The 19,736-nt window shown below is 43.7% G+C and overlaps 1 protein-coding gene across 1 annotated transcript in view; it reads right to left on the reverse strand.

Moving 5' to 3' along the window:
- LOC146786150 (cytochrome P450 2J2-like) overlaps positions 1-19,736 on the reverse strand; it is a 90,089-nt gene that overhangs the window by 23,270 nt on the left and 47,083 nt on the right. Inside the window, exon 5 of the mRNA XM_085633167.1 lies at positions 13,934-14,075. Within this exon, the coding sequence (XP_085489293.1) occupies positions 13,934-14,075 (142 nt within the window). The remainder of the gene's footprint in view (positions 1-13,933; positions 14,076-19,736) is intronic.

The following is a 19,736-nucleotide window of genomic DNA, read 5'->3' on the forward strand; positions in this document are numbered from 1 at the left end:
ATGAGAAATCAATGTATTTGGGGAGAGTTTGTCCGCACAAGTGGGAGAGAGTCTGGGCAGGATGGCGCTCATACAGAGGTTTAATCATAGAAATCCACTTTGATCCATGTAGATCCAGAGCAGGGCTCACCCTGACTTTGAGAGACAATTCTGTAAAGCCTGAGCCTCCACCACAACTTATATAACTATTTTATTCTACTTGTATTACTTGGATGGGGTCCCCTCCTTAAAGTGGTGTCTGCAAATGTACTATGATGCTCTGCTGCTAATTCTTTATTATTTTGCTTTATTGTTCTTTTCTTCTTTTTGAAAATAAAAACATTGTTAAAAAAAAAATAAACATCTCTTGCATACAGCGGTGGGTGCGGGGGTCACATGCAGTTACTTACCTGCTACAAGCTGTTTAGAGAGTGAATTGATTCAAAGGGGCAGCATGTGACCCTGAGCTTGACATCCCACTCTAACATATAGCTCCGTCATCATCAGGGGTCGGTGTGACTGCAAGCTGTGGGTGTCTAAGAAGTCTAAAGTTATAGTTGATTTAAAGTTGGGCACTCATTTGATGAAAACAAAGTTGGTTCTGCATGCTGCAGACTGACAAGAATGTATTTTTGCCTCCAGGCGCACTCCTCTTAGGCTTACTTTAGTTCACCGTCCTAGCACCAGGAACTTTTACAACAACGCCCCCTTCACTTTTGGGTTTTGGAACACACTGCTTGCTTGCACTTGGCCTGGCTGATGAGGGTTATGAACCCAAAACCGGTCCCAGGATGCTTGTTTCCGGTCCAGAGAAGACATAGCTTGGCAGTTCGGGCTGGACTGTTCCCGTGAGGCACAGGGTAAGACTGATTTGCATATGGCCATGTCTGAACTAGGGTGGTGGAGTGAGCTAAAGAATGATGATGGATTAAACCCAGATCAGTTGACTGGGGGTGAGTGTTTGATTTGCTCAAACGCCCCGTCCATCATCCCCTTTGGTATCGCTTTGTTCGCCCTAAGTTGGCAGGGTATGCCCAGACGTGGGTCCCTTGCTCACTTTGCCACTGGATTTAAGATAGTCTGGCTGATGAGGGTTATGAACCCGAAACCGGTCCCAGGATGCTTGTTTCCGGCCAAGAGAAGACATGGCTTGGCAGTTCGGGATGGACTGTTCCCATGAGGCACAGGGTCAGACTGATTTGCATATGGCCATGTCTGAACTGGGGTGGTGGAGTGAGCTAAAGAATGATGATGGATTAAACCCAGATCAGTAGACTGGGGGTGAGTGTTTGATTTGCTCAAACACCCCGTCCATCATCCCCTTTGGTATCGCTTTGCTTGCACTTGGGCACATGACTAATCAAAGGAAAACAGGGGTGGTTAGCATGAGATAAAGACTGCCCGAATAATTATCAGCAGTGGTTCCTCCATATGAGCAGAGGAACGTCGCCCACCACACTGCTGCGCAGAAAGATATAATAATAAAATGGCAATAAAAGGATTTTATTACCTTTTTATTTTTACGGCTTTCTGCCGAACGGGGAGGGCAGGACGAGGCAAGTGCATCATTACTGCTTATTGGCAGCAATGACGAATGGCTCCTTCAGTATGAATTGCACATGTCTGTTTGGCCGGCTACCTTGCCATGGCCAAACCGACATGCGCAATTCAAACTTTCCAACCCAGTTGTCCTAGACAACTGGGTTGGAAAGCAAGCATAGACCCCCAGTGCTCTTTGGAGCGCTGAGGCAGCATGCTCCAGCCAATCCAGACGCTTCATTCATACTGCTTAACAGCATGAGAGCAGCATCTAGATTGGATAAGGAACTGTGGGACCTTGCGCTTGGAGGATTCTGGAGCTGGGATGTGGATGTGCGGCAGGCTAAGGTAAGTTTATTTTCTTTTTTGTTTGTTTATTTGGATGTGTTTTTATTGTAATCTGTTTATTTCGCTCACCATTTTTACCGGTCACCAACCACCACTCATAATTAGGCATTGCTATAGATATAGAATGCAGTTTGAATTTCATTGCGTGCCACTTAACATTTTACTGTTTACAAGCCCCAAGCCCAGCTCTTCTGTGCTGCTGCACGCTCTGCTTCCTCCCCATTTCTCTGAGCGCTTTCTCCTGCTTTTGCCTTGTTTTTCACTCCTTTCTCCTTCCTTTCCCATGTTTTTTGAGTGCTTTCTCCAGCTCTTGCTTAGTTTTACTGCTTGCTCTCTCCTTTCCCCTCCTTTTTCTGTGTGCTTTCTCCTGCTTTTCCCTCATTTTTACTGTTTTCTTGTTCCTCTCCCCCCATTTTTAGGTCAAGTCAAGAGTCAGCGCACATGCGCTGCTCTGCAAGACTTGTTGTACTGGAGTATGGAATAGAAGCACAGCCCACTCTCTATCCATATTTGCCATTGGCTTCTGTCATTGTCCTTCATAAATACTTGCTTCTGTTCATAAATAGGCTTGTTAGTCCCTCCTTAGTACTGCCTTGTCTTCATTTGTAACCTGCCATGGCTAATGGCCCTTTTACTTCGGTTGTTACACAGTACATGTTATTTAGTCTTGTAAGTGCTATTTTCTTTATTGAGTTTCTCTTACTGCAGGCACAAAATGCATTTGCAGATTTACAAGGACTTGTAAACCTAGGAATGCATCAAAACCTTACACTTCCAGAGATGAGGTGTAACGAGGAGATATAGCTCTATTTCTCCTCTTTTTTTCCTCTTTCTATGTGTGCTGCAGCAGCACACATAGAAAGAGGAAAAATACCCTTGCGGATTGAGGTCCCCCCCATGCTGCACGGGTTGCAGGGGTCTGTGTTAGTCCCCTTATTTTCATACAACAATGAGGACATTGACTCCTTGACTTTTCTTGTTCTCTTTTGTTGCCTTAAGTACTGGATGCAGGCCTGGATTTTCCGTGTCTAGCAGTAGGCATCCATGTTACAGGAAGGAGTGTTGCATGTTTCGGCACACCCACTTTTGTCAACGTGTGGAAAGATCTCTGAAATTGTTTAATGATGAGGTATCTTACATTTATCTAGTTCAGGAGGGCCTGGAAATGTCTAGTTTTTTGGTGTACATTCCTAATTTAGTTGTGAGTGAATTAAAGTACTTTTTCTTTTTAGAAGTTAAAGCACTGCTTAACTTTGATTTAAGACGTATTATTAGGTGCTTTGTTAAATTCCGAGCTCCTAACCCATACCATCTCTGCGAGTAAGCCATGGACCTCTCAGCCTTACTACTTTTATGTTCAAGTACCAAGGGTGTGCACTTGATGCTCAGTTTGAGTTTGGTTGTTCAGGGCTAAGATGGCCCTAGGACACCAGAGATGAAAGTCTCCAGTTGTCACAACTGCAGTGTGGTTAACCCTCCTCTTGGACCTCTTCCAGCATTTCCACTTTAGCTGTAGTAGATGTGCACTGCTATTTTCCACTGCCCCAGAAGAAACCTGCCCTGCTTCTGTCCACTTCCCTTTACCCCATGATCTCTTACAAGCCTCAACATCTGCACTGGAGGTTGCCATAGAGAAAAGAGGAATACTGCATCATGCTGGATGTGCCAGCAGCAGCACGACTGGCATAAAGAGCCACAATGTGCTTTGGATGCCCTACTCTAAGGATAGCCACGTATACTAAAATAATTATGCGGTGGCAGCTGAAGTAGGTTTGTAGGCATGGCTCATTGAGTGACCAAACAGACAGTTGATTTGCTGTGGTTTGCACCCTGCATTTTCCCACAGGTGATCATGTTATGTATTGTTTTCTTCTGCTTCCGGGCTTCCAACCAGAGATGTCATCCTTTCATCCCAGCGCTCAATGACAGCATTGAGTGGGGTCTGCGGTCTGTTATTCTGGTTTATCTAGTCGGTTAGTATGGCAATTTTATTACAAGACCGGAGGATCATACTATGACGTCTTTTCTTGCTTTTCATTAACAGCAGTCACGTAAAATTAAAAAACTACATAACCCAGAAAACCTGTAAAAAGAACTACAGTAACATCATAATAGAACGAAAAATGGCATGTCAAGTAACCCAATAATTATCTTGACTGAGGGCAACAATTCCTCTTTTCTTGCTGCTCACAGTCAAGATAAATATTATTATTCACTTTTCCTTCATATGGTTAAACATTTCTAGGTATATGCTTGTTATATTTGTGGTTATTTCTTCTCTTACTGTATTTCTTCAGTCTCTGCATGCGCTCACAACGTTCTGTGTCCCCGAGCGCTTGCCATTATTCTTACTTTGACCTCAGTGCATCTTTAGTCGCCTCCTCATCGCCCCTTGCCGAAATGAAGGCAACGTTTGCTGTGACATTTTTCCTTCTGAACTGCTTTGCTGTAACTCCCTTACCTTCTTTGCTCCTCCCGTCTGGCAGACCTTCTCGTCAGGGCAACTCCTCCCCTTCTACTCGCCCCTTCGCCACAGAGTCGTGCCCCTTAAAAACTCTTTTACCTTTAATTCCTCATGCATTAACCATATCCTCTCCATTTTAAGTCAAATTTAAACATTTATACACGTTTTAATAAACTTATTTGTTTACCTTGGTTTGTGTTCTTCATGTCTGAGGAGGAAGATGCTCAAGTTTTTAAGGATAATTTATTAAGGATTCTGTTCAGCAGCCTGCATCAGTCTCTATACCTAATCAAAGGAGAGTGAACCACAAACATTTCACAGGTTCTCCAAGAGGATTGGCTCAAAGACCCTCAACCACGTCTTCACAGCCAAAGCTGTATGTCATCACCCTAGGTGTGATATAGTTGATAGAAACACCATCGGGTCTAATCGCTTGAGTGCCCTGTTCTCCAAGTGATAACGTCATATACCAAGAGGGAGACTATCCTTGTGGTGACAGTGTCAAGATGTGGGTAGGTGATCCTAAATGTATCTACTGTCCCTGAAAAAAGTGTTTAATAAAATGTAGGGACAGGGATAAGTTTAAAAACGGAGTGGTGTGATCCTGTCAAATGTTTATAGTTCACTCTCCTTTGATCAAGGATATTGCAATGAGAACCTGAGTGGACTTCTGCTTCATTCTCCCCCCTTTGATTATGAGTGTATCAGTCTTTATGCTGGATGTGTCCAAAACTTTATAGCTTCGCTTTCTAAAATGTTTTCTTCCCCCTCTGAAGGTCCCTCAAAAGAGGGCAAGAAACGTGCAGCAACCTGTGCTGGGGCTTCTAAAGGCGTTTCATTAAATATTGGTTCTACCTCCAGACATGTTTCACTTTCAGGGCTCACCTCTTCCCCCTTTCAAGTTATCCATTTAAAAGACACTAACGATGATGATGTCTTGGATGACACATACAATTTTCATGGATCTTCTGATCCTATGAATTAGGGGCCTTCGGAGGAAAGGTGAAACATTTTTCCTAATGATGGTGGTGTTTCTCACCCAGTGTCTAATGAATTAGTAGACCATCTTGGGAAACCTATGTTTGCTCCCTCCCTAATTCATCATCCTAACTCATTGGCCCAAACATTTTAATGTCTTTTGCCAAATATGGAAAAAACTCAGAGGAGTTAACAAGCCCTGGTCCAACTGTGAGGATAGGATATTAGATTTGGTTGGCCCTCTGACCAGGATTTTGGGCTTGGCAGAAGAGGCAAAAATCTAAGGCACACAGGTAGATCCAGATACCCTTTCTTGTTGAGCCCAAAAGGCTATATGTATATTGGGCAATACCAACGCCCACATTTCTCAAGAAAGGCAGAAGAGTTTGTTACTAAAAATAGACCCTAAGCTGAGTAGTCTCGTCACTAAGGAGGAAGGTCCTATTGGCAATGGTCTTGTATTTGGAGACTCTTTCATTAAAGAACTTGGGAAATATGTGACCACCTTTGCCCAAATCTCCCTGAAGAAATGTTTCTCTTCTCTGGGTTTTGCCAGGGTCGGCAAAGGTAGGAGTAACTTTGCCTGACGTTATCCCACAAGGGAACAATCCCTCAACAGAGGCTCCTTCGACCAACAGTCCCAGGTCGATGTCTACACTGGCTAAAAACCTCAGTTCTATCCCCGGTGTTCCAGAGGTTATCGGTCCAGGGGATATAAGAACAAAGGAGAACGGTTCTAAGGTAAGACTTTATAATTTTGGCCTTCCTCCCGTAGGAGGCAGACTAGCTCTTTGTTTAAATGCATGATTTTCTCTCAGCACATATCCTTGGATAATACAAATGGTTCAAGGAGATCAGATAGAACTCTATCAACCCCTTCAACAGTTGCATCTTCCTGGTCCTCTTTTTTTCTCAGAAGCAATCCCTCTTGATTCAGGATGAAATCCAATCTCTTCTGACAATACAAGCTATGGAACAAACATAATTTGATCCCACAGGTTTTCTCAGCACCATCTGCTTGGTGCAGAAAAAGAACCCAAAATGTCGCCTCTTTTAAACCTAATAGTTTTCAACAATTTCGAAGTATACCATCACTTCAAGATGGAAACTATTCTCCACCTCAGGGATATTTTGCTTCCAGATCATTGGTTGGTCAGACTGGATCTTCAAGATGCTTATCTTTCAATTCCGGTGCATCCCTCTCACAGAACATATCCTCAATTCCTACGGGGGGTTTCCTTCTTCCACTACAAAACTCTTCCTTTCAGCCTTTCTTCAGCCCCTTGGTGTTTCACCAAGATTCTAAAACCTGTTGTAGCCTTCGTCACAGCACAAAGAATCAGACTGATCGTATACCTTGACGACTTTCTGATTATGGCTAAGGACAAGAATGTTCTTCTTTCTCATTTACTTCTTTGCCAAGACCCACTTCTTCAACTTGGTTTTCTTACCAATGTTCAAAAGTCAGCTCTGGTCCCTTCTTGTCAAATGGAATATCTAGGTTTCCTGATAGATACCTCTTAGTCTATCCTGCAACTTACTCAACACAAGGTCGCTCTCATAAAAAAGGAGATACGCCATTACCTAACTCTTACTCATTTTCTCTCAAAACTTAGCTTGTCTTGTGCGGACCCTGGCTTCTTCGATTCAGGTGATTTTTCCAGGCCCACTTCACTATCGGGTCCTGCAAAGATGAAAAATCTAGCATCTCTGCAGAGGTCTTGCTTATTCAGACCCCTTTATTTTAGATCCAGAGTCCAAAGAAGAACTCCTTTAGTGGTTGACTCACTTAGATCCCTGGAACAGGAGAACATTTTTCTCTGCCGCCCCAGATCTTGTATTAGAATCTGATTCAAGTTGGACAGGTTGAGGTGCAAGATGCAGTCAATACTTGACTGGAGGTACATGGTCTCGTCAGGAGTTATTCTTGCATATCAACAATTTAGAGATGCTTGCAAGTTCCTTTGCCACTCAATCTTTTACAAAAGACAAAGCAAAATGCACCATTCTGTTATGAATGGACAACCTAACTCCTTTAAAGAAAAGAGGAATTGTTGTTCTCAGTCAAAATAACTATTGGGTTACTCAACAAGCCATTGGTGTTTCTATTCTGATGTTGCTGTTTGTATTTCTTTTTCCAGGTTTTCTGGGTATTGTTGTTTTTCCATTTAACTTGGCTGCTGTTAATAAAAAGCAAGAAAAGACATATTAATATTCGCCTCCGTGTCTTTCATAAAATCTAGCCTTTCTGACACCAAGGCTAGGAAAATCTAAATTTTTGGGTCATGCGTGAGCACTTGCACTTCAGCATCTGAGGATTACGTTGATACTGCTAGGTGGTGAACAAGCTGCTCCCCTTAAGCTGAACTTTGCTGCACACGTGCACTAAGTGTGCGCCCATGCAGGTGAGCTGGAGTGGCACTTGGGTTGTGCACTGGGATCAATGTCAATCAGGGAGAGTGGCTGCTGGAAACTGCATTGGAGCTGATCATGTGAGGCTGCAGACAGCGTCCCAGAGTAGGAGGTTAGGGTCTGCGAGCACTAAGGATTTGGAGAGGGTAGCTGTTCACTTGTGTAACAGGTGCTTGGTGATGATAGTAAACACAACCGGTGGCACACATGAAGTCGGATTCATTTATCTGTGCGGAGGTGCCAGTGGGCTCTGAGCAAGGATTTTCAAAAGTAAGTAAATAGATATCCTAGTAAATTAATGCCATATTCAATCTTTGGGTCACCTCATTATGAAAATTAAGACTCATGCATTGTTAAATAAGTAAGCAGTGTGTCATCTGCCATGACCTCAGTGAACATATGAGGAGTACTGTTAAAACCATTAGGAGTGAAAAACTAAACATCATAGTTCTCAACAGCCCTTCCACACCGCTCAGAGAACAGCAGTCACACAATACCTGAAGCACTCTCACATCCATCCCAAACCAGCAGAACAGGTGGTTTATCGAATAACGTAAAGTGCCAGATTGGTGAGTTTGAGTGTGTGGTATTGTGGAGAAGCAAATGAAAGATTGAATAAATGAGAGGATGAATAGATGCAGAAGTAGAAGGATGAGTGCAAGTGAGTGAGTGGTTGCATGATAAATAACTGTGTGAATTAATGTATGGTTGAGTAACTGCATCAATGAAAGCATCCAGGGTCTTTCAGTACCAGACTGCGAGAAATTGAGTTTTTGGTGACTCAAGCAACAACCACAATTCTTGGCAGAGTGAAACACAAGCAAACCCCAAATTAACATGTGCTTAGCCCTCAGGTAGCTTGGAACAAAGCAGTCAAATCAAACTTATTTTAACCAATCAATCAATCAATTAGTAGATTTGTAGAGTGGTGTTTGTCACCCATGAGGGCATCCGGGCACTGTCAGGATCCAGTCGATTCGCCAAATAGGCAGGTCTTCAGGGAGTTTTGGAACTGTAGAAGAGATGGGGAGGTCCGTAGATTAAAGGGTAGCTTGCACTTAGTCTTCCCTGCTAGGCAGGAGAAGGAGTGACATCTGCATCTCCTACGTTAGATGCAGGGGGTGAGGGTTAGCAAAATGGATGTGGAGAACAGGTGTCAGGTGGGCTGATGGAAGTTCACGTAGTGGTTCACATAGGTGGAGCTGCATTTGTGTAGGGCCTTGCAGGCATGGGTCATGAGCATGAGATGACATCTTTTCTGTACAGGGAGCCAATGGAGTTCCATGAGGTAGGGGGTGATGTGGGTTCATCTAGGGAGATCGAAGAGGAGTCTGGCTTTGGCGTTCTGTAGTCATGAGAGGAGGTGAGCTACAATCCCTGCTTGGAAAGCATTGCAGTAGTCCAGTCGGCTGGAGATGAGGGCCTTGGTGATGGTGCGTCTTGAGCTTTGGGTAGCCATTTGAATATCTTATGAACCATGTGGAGGATGAAGAAGAGGAGGAGATGGAGTTGACCTGAGCCGTCATAGTTAGCTTGCACTTCAGAATGATGCCTAAGTTCCTAGTGTGGGCAGTGGAGGTAGGAGTAGGTCTGAGTTCTGAGGGCCATCAGGATGCGTCCCATGGGGAGCTTCTGTTTCTAAAATACAGTGCCTTTGACCGTGTTGAGCTTCAGGAAGTTGTCCTTCTTCCAGTTGGCAATGTCTGTCATTCAGTTGTGTAAGGTGGTGTTGGTGCTGTTGCCCCAGACCAGTACAAAGTCACAGGTTCAGGCCGACCACAATGGAACATAGACTGGAAAGAGGGACGAGTTTAGGCCTGCTGTGGGGCATTGCACCGTGCAGCGCTATTTCCAAGGAGCCATGCGGGCCCTACATCAAGATGAGCGGATTAGGTTTAAATGAGCGAAACGAGGTCTGCATCAAACTGTCACACTGCGTCTGAAGAGGAGCTGCGAGGGTTGCATCATGCTGCTTCAGTTCTGACACCTGGGCTGGCAGAGAACCTTTATTTCCGCTTCCAAAGGTACAGGATTGGGGAGGCACCACTTGGGCTGCTAGAAGTCACTGCAGGCAGAGTCCAGGTGCTGGGTTTAACTGTGATGGAGCTTGTTGTGTCCCTGCAGCTCAGAACAGGAGACCAGCCAACTAGCACTTGGAGTCACTTTGGTGGTCCTGGGTTCAAGGTGCAGATCCAGTCCTTCTTTCTCAGGTAAGCAAAAGACACACAATTGACGGAAGGAATGCAGAACAAATCAAAACATTCACCCCCAGTCAAAAGATCTGGGTTAAATCCATCATTCTTTTGCTCACCATGCCACCCCAGTTTAGACCTGGCTATATGCAAATCAGTCTTGACCCTGTGCCTCATGGGCACAGTCCAGCCCGAACTGCCAAGCCAGGTCCTCCCTGGACTGGAAACAAGCATCCTAGGACCGGTTTCGGGGTTTCACCCATCTTCAGCCAGGATAGCTTGAATCCAGTGGCACAGTGAGCCCAGGACTCACGTCTGAGCATACCTGAGTCACTTAGGGCGAGAAAGCAAAAGACACACAATTGATGGACGGAATGCAGAACAAATCAAAACATTCACCCCAGTCAAGAGATCTGGGTTAAATCCGTCATTCTTTTGCTCACCATGCCACCCCAGTTTAGACCTGGCTATATGCAAATCAGTCTTGACCCTGTGCCTCATGGGAACAGTCCAGCCCGAACTGCCAAGCCAGGTCCTTCCTGGACTGGAAACAAGCATCCTAGGACCGGTTTCGGGGTTTCACCCCTCTTCAGCCAGGATAGCTTGATTCCAGTGGCACAGTGAGCCCAGAGTTCACGTCTGAGCATACCTGGCGCACTTAGGGCGAGAAAGCAAAAGACACACAATTGATGGACGGAATGCAGAACAAATCAAAACATTCACCCCGAGTCAAGAGATCTGGGTTAAATCCATCATTGTTTTGCTCACCATGCCACCCCAGTTTAGACCTGGCTATATGCAAATCAGTCTTGACCCTGTGCCTCATGGGAACAGTCCAGCCCGAACTGCAAAGCCAGGTCCTCCCTGGATTGGAAACAAGCATCCTAGGACCGGTTTCGGGGTTTCACCCCTCTTTAGCCAGGATAGCTTGATTCCAGTGGCCCAGTGAGCCCAGGGCTCACGTCTGAGCATACCTGGCACACTTAGGGCGAGAAACCAAAAGACACACAATTGATGGACGGAATGCAGAACAAATCAAACATTCACCCCCAGTCAAGAGATCTGGGTTAAATCCATCATTCTTTTGCTCACCATGCCACCCCAGTTTAGACCTGGCTATATGCAAATCAGTCTTGACCCTGTGCCTCATGGGAACAGTTCAGTCCGAACTGCCAAGCCAGGTCCTCCCTGGACTGGAAACAAGCATCCTAGGACCGGTTTCGGGGTTTCACCCCTCTTCAGCCAGGATAGCTTGATTCCAGTGGCACAGTGAGCCCAGGACTCACATCTGAGCATACCTGGCGCACTTAGGGCGAGAAAGCAAACGACATACAATTGATGGACGGAATGCAGAACAAATCAAAACATTCACCCGCAGTCAAGAGACCTGGGTTAAATCCATCATTCTTTTGCTCACCATGCCACCCCAGTTTAGACCTGGTTATATGCAAATCAGTCTTGACCCTGTGCCTCATGGGAACAGGCCAGCCCAAACTGCCAAGCCAAGTCCTCCCTGGACTGGAAACAAGCATCCTAGGACCGGTTTCGGCGTTTCACCCCTCTTCAGCCAGGATAGCTTGATTCCAGTGGCACAGTGAGCCCAGGACTCACGTCTGAGCATACCTGGCGCACTTAGGGCGCGAAAGCAAAAGACACACAATTGATGGACGAAATGCAGAACAAATCAAAACTTTCAACCCCAGTCAAGAGATCTGGGTTAAATCCATCATTCTTTTGCTCACCATGCCACCCCAGTTTAGACCTGGCTATATGCAAATCAGTCTTGACCCTGTGCCTCATGGGAACAGTCCAGCCCGAACTGCCAAGCCAGGTCCTCCCTGGACTGGAAACAAGCATCCTAGGACCGGTTTCGGGGTTTCACCCCTCTTCAGCCAGGATAGCTTGATTCCAGTGGCATTCAAACTGGAATGGCATGGTGAGCAAAAAAACGATGGATTTAGGCCCAGATCTCTGTACTGGGATGAATGTATAACTTTTTTCTGCATTCGGTCCATCAATTGTCGTTTTTGCATTTGTCACCCCGAGTGGGACGGGTATGCTCAGACGTGAGTCCCGTGCTCTACCTGCCATTGAAATCAAGCTTTCCTGGCTGAAGAGGGGTGAAACCCCGAAACCGGTCCTAGGATGCTTGTTTCCAGTCCAGGGAGGACCTGGCTTGGCAGTTCGGGCTGGACTGTTCCCCTGAGGAACAGGGTCAAGACTGATTTGCATATAGCTGGGTTCAAACTGGAATGGCATGGTGAGCAAAAAAACAATGGATTTAGGCCCAGATCTCTGTACTGGGGTGAATGTATGACATTGTTCTGCATTCTGTCTATCAATTGTTGTTTTTGCATTTGTCACCCCGAGTGGGACGGGTATGCTCAGACGTGAGTCCCGTGCTCACCATGCCACTGGAATCAAGCTATCCTGGCTGAAGAGGGGTGAAACCCCGAAACCGGTCCTAGGATGCTTGTTTCCAGTCCAGGGAGGACCTGGCTTGGAAGTTCAGGCTGGACTGTTCCCATGAGGCACAGGGTCAAGACTGATTTGCATATGGCTGGGTTCAAACTGGAATGGCATGGTGAGCAAAAAAACGATGGATTTAGGCCCAGATCTCTGTACTGGAGTGAATGTATGACATTGTTCTGCATTCTGTCCATCAATTGTTTTTGCACTTCTTTCTCAGGTAGCAGAGCAGTCCTTCTTGCAGGGTGGGCAGCAGAGCAGTTGGGCAGTCCTTCTTGCAACAGGGCAGCAGAGCAGTCCTTCTTCTGAGTCTTCCACAGGTCCAAAAGTGATCTGAAAAGTTGGTACTGAAGTTTTCATATTTATACTTGGTGTACACTTGGAAATGGGACACGCTTCTAGAGCTTCTCCCTACAGAGGTGTGTGAGCTAAGCCAGTGCCCTTGAAGTGTAACTGTGGTAGATGATAACTCCGTCTCTCACATCCTACCAAAGATGCCACATCCTGCCAGCACACAGACCCTCTGTTGGGATGCTGTCTAGGAGGCATATACAAAGTTATATATTCACAAAGGAAGAGTAAAAGGATCTAACTTCAAACACAACCTCCTATAACATCACTTCACAAAAGGTGCTTGAATCTTTAAAGTCACTCTAAATTTATTTGTAATACTCGCTGTAGACTTGAGATATCCAAAGAATATAGACTCAACCACATTGGGAGTTCTTATATAATTGTTTATCTGAACAGAAGCAGGGATCCAGTGTCAAAAATATCTAAGGGTAAACCCAAAACATATTTTTATGAGGAGGGTACCCTTGATGTGATTAAAAATAATTCATAGAAGGATTGATGGTGAAGTACAATGATTCACTCATCCTATTAAATTGACAACATGTTTTGACCAGGTTTTTCAAGCCTAACTGGTTTACAGTCTACTTCAGGGCCTTCCTATTCACTGCCTACCTACTGCATGCACTCCATGCAAAAAAGAGGCATAAATCTTTCCCACCTGTCTTGTGTTATCGTTCAGGACACCCAACAGAAAGAAGAACATATTTGTTTATTAATTAAACCAATTACTAGTGTTCAAGAAAAAAAACATCTGTGCTTAATAAGGTGTTTTACCTATGCCACACTTGTTATAAACACCACCATGCGTGGTCACTGCAAATAAACAAAGTGCGTATATGGAGATTATTTCGAAAAACCGCAAGACATAAACTTCATGCCAGGCCAGACAAATCCTTTCACACACATACCTTTGGTTGTAAATGACTTACCCTATTCTGGGATGGTATCAAATGCCTTCATCATAGCAGGGGTGCAGCAGAATAAAACAACTTTATTGTTTTAGAAGATGTTTCCTGGGGTTTCAACACTATTATCAGTTATTCCTTCTTACCATTATTATCATAGGAGCTTTTTGCCATTTTCTCTGTAAAGGATGTATTTCCTCTAAATTGTTTGTTCTGTGCAGCGCACTACCACCCGTTCCCTGACAGAGTTGGAGTATAAAAAAGGAAAATAAAGAAAAAATAAAGCATCTCACCTTGGATGTCAGGGTAGGCCACCATGTAGAGTAGGGCCCAAAGAAGAGCAGTTGCGGTGGTTTCTGATCCTGCCAAGAAGAGGTCACCTACGACCTGGACTATGCTCTCCTCATCAAAAGTAGACTGGGGGTCCCCAGTGGTCTGGAAGGAGAAACAGTAAACATACATTTTGGTGAGTCTCATGTAAAGGATCATATGCGGATGACAACATTTTGATTTGATGGCAATTTCTGTATTGCTAAATACAATGAGTATCCTCCCATACGTGCTATGTTTCATGTTACATAACATACACATATTACACTGGATTTATTGATATTTATCAAGACTAGACTTTCACCATGGAAAGTTGCATATGTAAGCATAAAGGGCCAATTTTACAGAGTTTAAAATTGCACACCAACTTTTTGTTAATAGATTCTGGTTTTGCAACCTACTTAAGTGTTAGTAGGCTGGTTTGCAAAATCACCATTTGGAGTGATAGACAATGCAACCTACCTCCAATATTCATGAGGTAGGTCGCAAATTGCAACTCATTCCGATTAAATGCCATCACAGGAATAGGGGCCAGCTGGGTTCAGTAGGCCAACATGTTTGTGATTGGATTTTAATAGAGTACCTTTTTTTATTCATCTCATTTTTTTTTTTAAAGGAAATGAGTCTGCAATATTTGTATAACTTTATTTACTTTAAAGTTAAAAATACATCAAAAAGAAAAGAAGGGTATTGAAGGAGTTCTAAAATTAGTTTTGCAGAGATACAGCAGATAAGAAGGGAAGCTCCTGTTGTCCTGACCTGAAATATGACGTTGTGCGAACAGAATCAGAGCAGAAGAAAAAAGTCACTGGAGTTCAGGGATTGAATGAAGGGAATCAAATATTGCAAATTTAAAATGATAAGACAAAACAAGACAATGATATTACAATTGGTTGATACAGCAATAGGTAGGACTTATCCTACAGTATGGGGATAATTCATGACAATGATTTCATGAATTGAGCTGTGGGAAGGTTCAGGGGGAGGTGGAAAATTCCTACAGGAGACCTTATTCAAAGATCCCCAACCTGGTGTTAAGCAATAAAGATTGTGACCTAGAACCTGAATTCAGAAAGCTTGGTTCTGTAAAAACATTTATGGACAAACCACATTTTGATAAGCCATTATTATTGTTTTTTGTATACCAATTAGTACATTACACATCATATGATAACACAACTCATAGGTTTGTGAAATACAACACATCACCTCCATCTAATACACCTTTAGCCATCATTTCCCTGCCCGTAAAATACCCATCATTTGCCCCAAATCTTTATGCGCTTTTGTGGACATCCCTGGCTTGATATACAGGTTGTTCCATTTTGGCACAATGATTGACCCCCTATCGCCATTCCAAGAGGGAAGGGGTAGAGGGGCTCTCCATCTGCGTGCTATATCCCATTTAGTCACTTCTGTGGTCACCCACACCTTAATTCACTCACAAAGGGGATGCCCTAGGTCTTCCAGGATACCCAGTAGCCCCACTCTCAGGTTCAGGAGCACAGGTCTATCTAGGATGCAAGAGGACAAACCTCATTTATACATGATTTGTTGATGGTGGCCCATAATGACTATGCATTGATCAGGTTTATGACCGGGCAGACAGTAGTGGACAATCTACTCTGCACTATAAAAGCATTTACGTTTCCTCTCTTTCAGACATAGGCATGAATTCACATGGTGTACTGCAACAGTCTTTTGAACAAGAACCACAGGGGCATACCTACCACTCCAGGTATATCACTAGCTCCCACAGCATGCTTTCTATTGGGATGCCAGAAGCTGTCATTTTGTCTTTACAACTGCTAAGATCTGTAGATCAATTAGCCGGTGAAGAGAGCATGGTGTTATCTGTATAGCATGCAAACAAACATCTGTGGCCTATTTGCTGCTTGATCAGAGACCTGAACAGACAGTGTTTCCTGTTCTCACTTCCTTCTGCATTTAAAGTTCTCAACACTGGTAATTAAATGTGTTCCTCTAACATGAAAGAAAGCACCTTAACACATGTTTTTATTTCTATGGGAAATCTAATGATACATTTTATAGTTGTTAACAGTTCTATTTAGTTTTCTTTTGAGATGGCTTTCTTTTGGATGCTTATATATTGTGAGCAAGCATTTCATTGATCTCTTTGAATGTGCTTGCCACTAAGTACAACACTTTGAGAAAAGACAGATAACTCAGTCACTTGTCAATTATTACTCATGCCCTAAGGTAACTATATCTCTCACCCCCGCCATGCACAGTTTTCTCATCAATAATTTAGCTGCCCTACCCCAAGTGATGAAAGTGGATGGGAAAGATCTGCTCATCCCTAAATATATAGGGGTAGCCACGGTCAGGTTTATGACAATGTACAATGAAAAAGTACATGGTGTGAGGAGGATATTAAATAAACATTGGCAAATCCTTTCACCTGAACCTAGTTTGGCCGGCATAGTGGAAATACACCGACACATTACCTTTAGTTGTTGTCCCTTGTTTGTTTTCGATAACCAAGGTTTAATGGGAAGCACATAGTGTGCCTCTCGCACCCTTGATTAAGGAGGCTGAAACTTGTGATACCGATTGGAAGATATAGATATAGACATATACCCAAGCAGTCACTCCCATACTATATTTTAGAAATAGTATCACTCATTAGTAGTACACAAACTATACTAATTTGACTTTTATGGTACCTTGGTATATATTTGTAATACTCATATACTTTTAAAAAACACTCTCAATCACTGGATGATGTCATTAGTGAGCTTGTCATGAGTGATGTGATATGTGAGGTCATAACCAGTGCATTGGGGGGGCATAAGTTCTAGTTAGCTCAAGTAACTATAACTGATGAATTTCTATGGTTTTGCACTTGTGAAATACAAGCCTAACTATAACGTCCCTGTAATCTTTGTTTTTTTCATTGAATTTCAAAGGTTTTTAAATTCTATTTCCAAACTATAGTGTGCCTGTGACCTTTGTTTTTTTTCAGTTAATTTCTAAGGTTTTTAAAATTGTATTTTCTAACTGTAACCTGTAACCATTGAGAGTGGGTATATGAGTGACTGTATTCACAAATATACATATGTATCAAAACAAAATCTATTCAGGCTTAAAGTGCTGCATGAGGGTCTGAGTGGGTCAGTGACTGGGTGTATGAGTCTCTGAGTGGGTTTGTGAGTGAGTGGTTCAGTGAGTGGTTGTGTGAGTTTCTAAGTGGGTATGTGACTGCATGCATGAGTGTCTGAGTGGGTGCATGAGTTTCTGATTGGGTCTGTGAGTGGATGTGTGAGTGTCTTAGTGGGTCTTAGAGTGGATGTGTGACCATCTGAGTGGATGCATGAGTTTCTGATTGGATCTGTGAGTGGGTGTGTGAGTGCCTGAGTGGGTTTGTGAGTATGAGTGTCTCAGTGGGCCTGTGAGTGAGTGCATGAGTCCCTCAGTGGGTCTGCGAGGATCTGAGTGGGTATGTGAGTGGGTGCCTGAGTCTAAGTGGGTCTGTGAGTGGGTGACTGTCTGAGTGGGTCTGTGAGAGCAGGCATTTCTGTGCGAGTGAATGTGTGAATATATTTTTTTTCCAGCAAGGTTTGTGACTCCATTGTGACATTACACAGGGGCTGTGCTGAGCTTCGCGACGGGTCCGTGACTCCAACTATGTGTTAAAATAACGATTTTCAAAACTCATAAGGGGGTCCCTCAGAGACCCCTACAATGCACCCATTGGGTCAGGGTACCCCTACCCTGACCCCTTATATACTTTTTTAACCCTTTTTTCCCCATCCCTGGGACCACTTCCTGCTTCATAAAATGGCAGCTGCAACTTTCAACGAAGGTGGCGTCCAGCACTGCTCCTGGCATGTGGGGTCACGTAGCTCCAGATAGGCATTGTGATGCGTCTCTGTCCCTAGATATACAAATTTCAATTTCTTTCAATAACTCAAAAACTTTTGAACAGATTTTTTTTAACCAAAGGCTATTTTTTCCCCAAATTTGGTATAATGGCGTCTAGCGGTTGGAGCTGTAGTCGTGTTCTAAATTCCCAAGGACATTAACATGGGAAACACACTTTTTTTGACCCCCCCCCCCCCCTTTTCTCAGCCCTCACTTTATGGATCACCCGGAAACTTTCCATGCTCAACTTGAATCACCAGCACCATATATATAGCCAAGTCAAAACAATGCTTTTCCTATGGAATGACGGTCCTAACTATGACTACCTACCGGTGACCGCCAGTAGGTAATATATGGATTATGTTACTTACCCATTAAGCATCTGTTCTTGGCATGTAGTGCTGTAGATTCACATGCTTTGCATAAATCCGCCATCTAGTGTTGGGCTTGGATGATTACAAGTTGTTTTTCTTCAAATCATTTTTGGGAATCACAAGGCTAGGTGACTCCTCCTTTCGGTAACACTGCGCATTGACTCCATTGTTAAGATTATTTTCTCGTAGGTGGGTGAGAATGGAGTGAGAAAAAGTGTAAGTTAAGTGATGTCCATACAACTAATTTATATGAATTACCAACCACACAGTAATCCAGCGAGAAGGGAGGGCTCATGTGAAACTACAGTACTACATGCCAAGAACAGATGCTTTACTGGGTAAGTAACAATCTGTTCAAAGCATGTGTGGCTGTAGATACACATGCTTTGCATAGACTGTAAAGCAGTCCCTCCCCCAAAGTAGTGGCTATCATGTGGGGGGTTGGAGTTGCTTGAAAGAGGGTTTTAGCACTGCCTGTCCTACATTAGCTTAGTGGCGTGCTAACACATTCACACAATAATGTTTAGTAAATGTGTGTGGTGTACACCATGTAGCTGCTTCACAGATGTCAGCTATAGGAACGTTCCCTAAAAATGCCATAAAAGCTCCTATTTTTCAAGTGGAGTAGGCTTCAGGAGTAACTGTTAGTTGTCCTTTGGCTTTAGCATAACATGTTTGGATGCATTTAACTAACCATCTGTCAATACAATATTTTTAAATTGGTCTCCTAGTGTGTGGGGCTGAAAAAGCAACAAATAGTTGCTTTGTTTTTCTGAAACCTTTAGCCCTGTCAATATAATACATTAAAACTCTTTTGACATCTAAAGTATGAAGAGATCTTTCTGCCACAGAACCTGGGATTGGAGAGAAAACAGGTAGTTCAATTGATTAGTTCATATGAAAAGAAGAGACAACCTTAGGGAGGTACTTTTGATTTTTCCTTAAGACCTCCTTATTTTTATGAAGTTGGAAGAATAGTTCTCCTAAGGTTAATGCTTGGAGGTCACCAACTCGTCAAAGTGAAGTAATTGCTATAAAAAATGCAACCTTCCAAGATGAGTGCTGGAGATGACATGAACGCAAAGGATCAAATGGAGGCACCATGAGAGGTGTTAATACAACATTAAGATTCCAATCTGGTGCTGGTGGCAGCTTAGTGGGAATAATTCTTTTATGTCCCTCTATCAAAGCCTTAATGACAGGTATCTTAAATAAAGATTCCTGTTGTCTATTTTGTAGATAGGCTGCTAATGCACCTAAATATAGTCTTACAGAAGTGTATGCAAGACCTGAGGTTGTATTATAGAATTGTCCAGGGCACAACTGGCTTTTGCGCCTGCCTTGAGTGTCCCCAGGGCACTTTGGTATTACAGAAGGGGCCACAGATGCTTGTGCATCCTCTTCTGTAATACCAATAACACTGGTGCACATAAAGCACCAGCGCTATCTTCAGATGGAGTACCCTCATTTGAATGGGGGTGTCACCCCATGCAGTGGGAGGGACTCC

Source organism: Triturus cristatus, chromosome 11 (assembly GCF_964204655.1).
Source record: "Triturus cristatus chromosome 11, aTriCri1.1, whole genome shotgun sequence".
NCBI classification, from domain to species: Eukaryota; Metazoa; Chordata; class Amphibia; order Caudata; family Salamandridae; genus Triturus; species Triturus cristatus.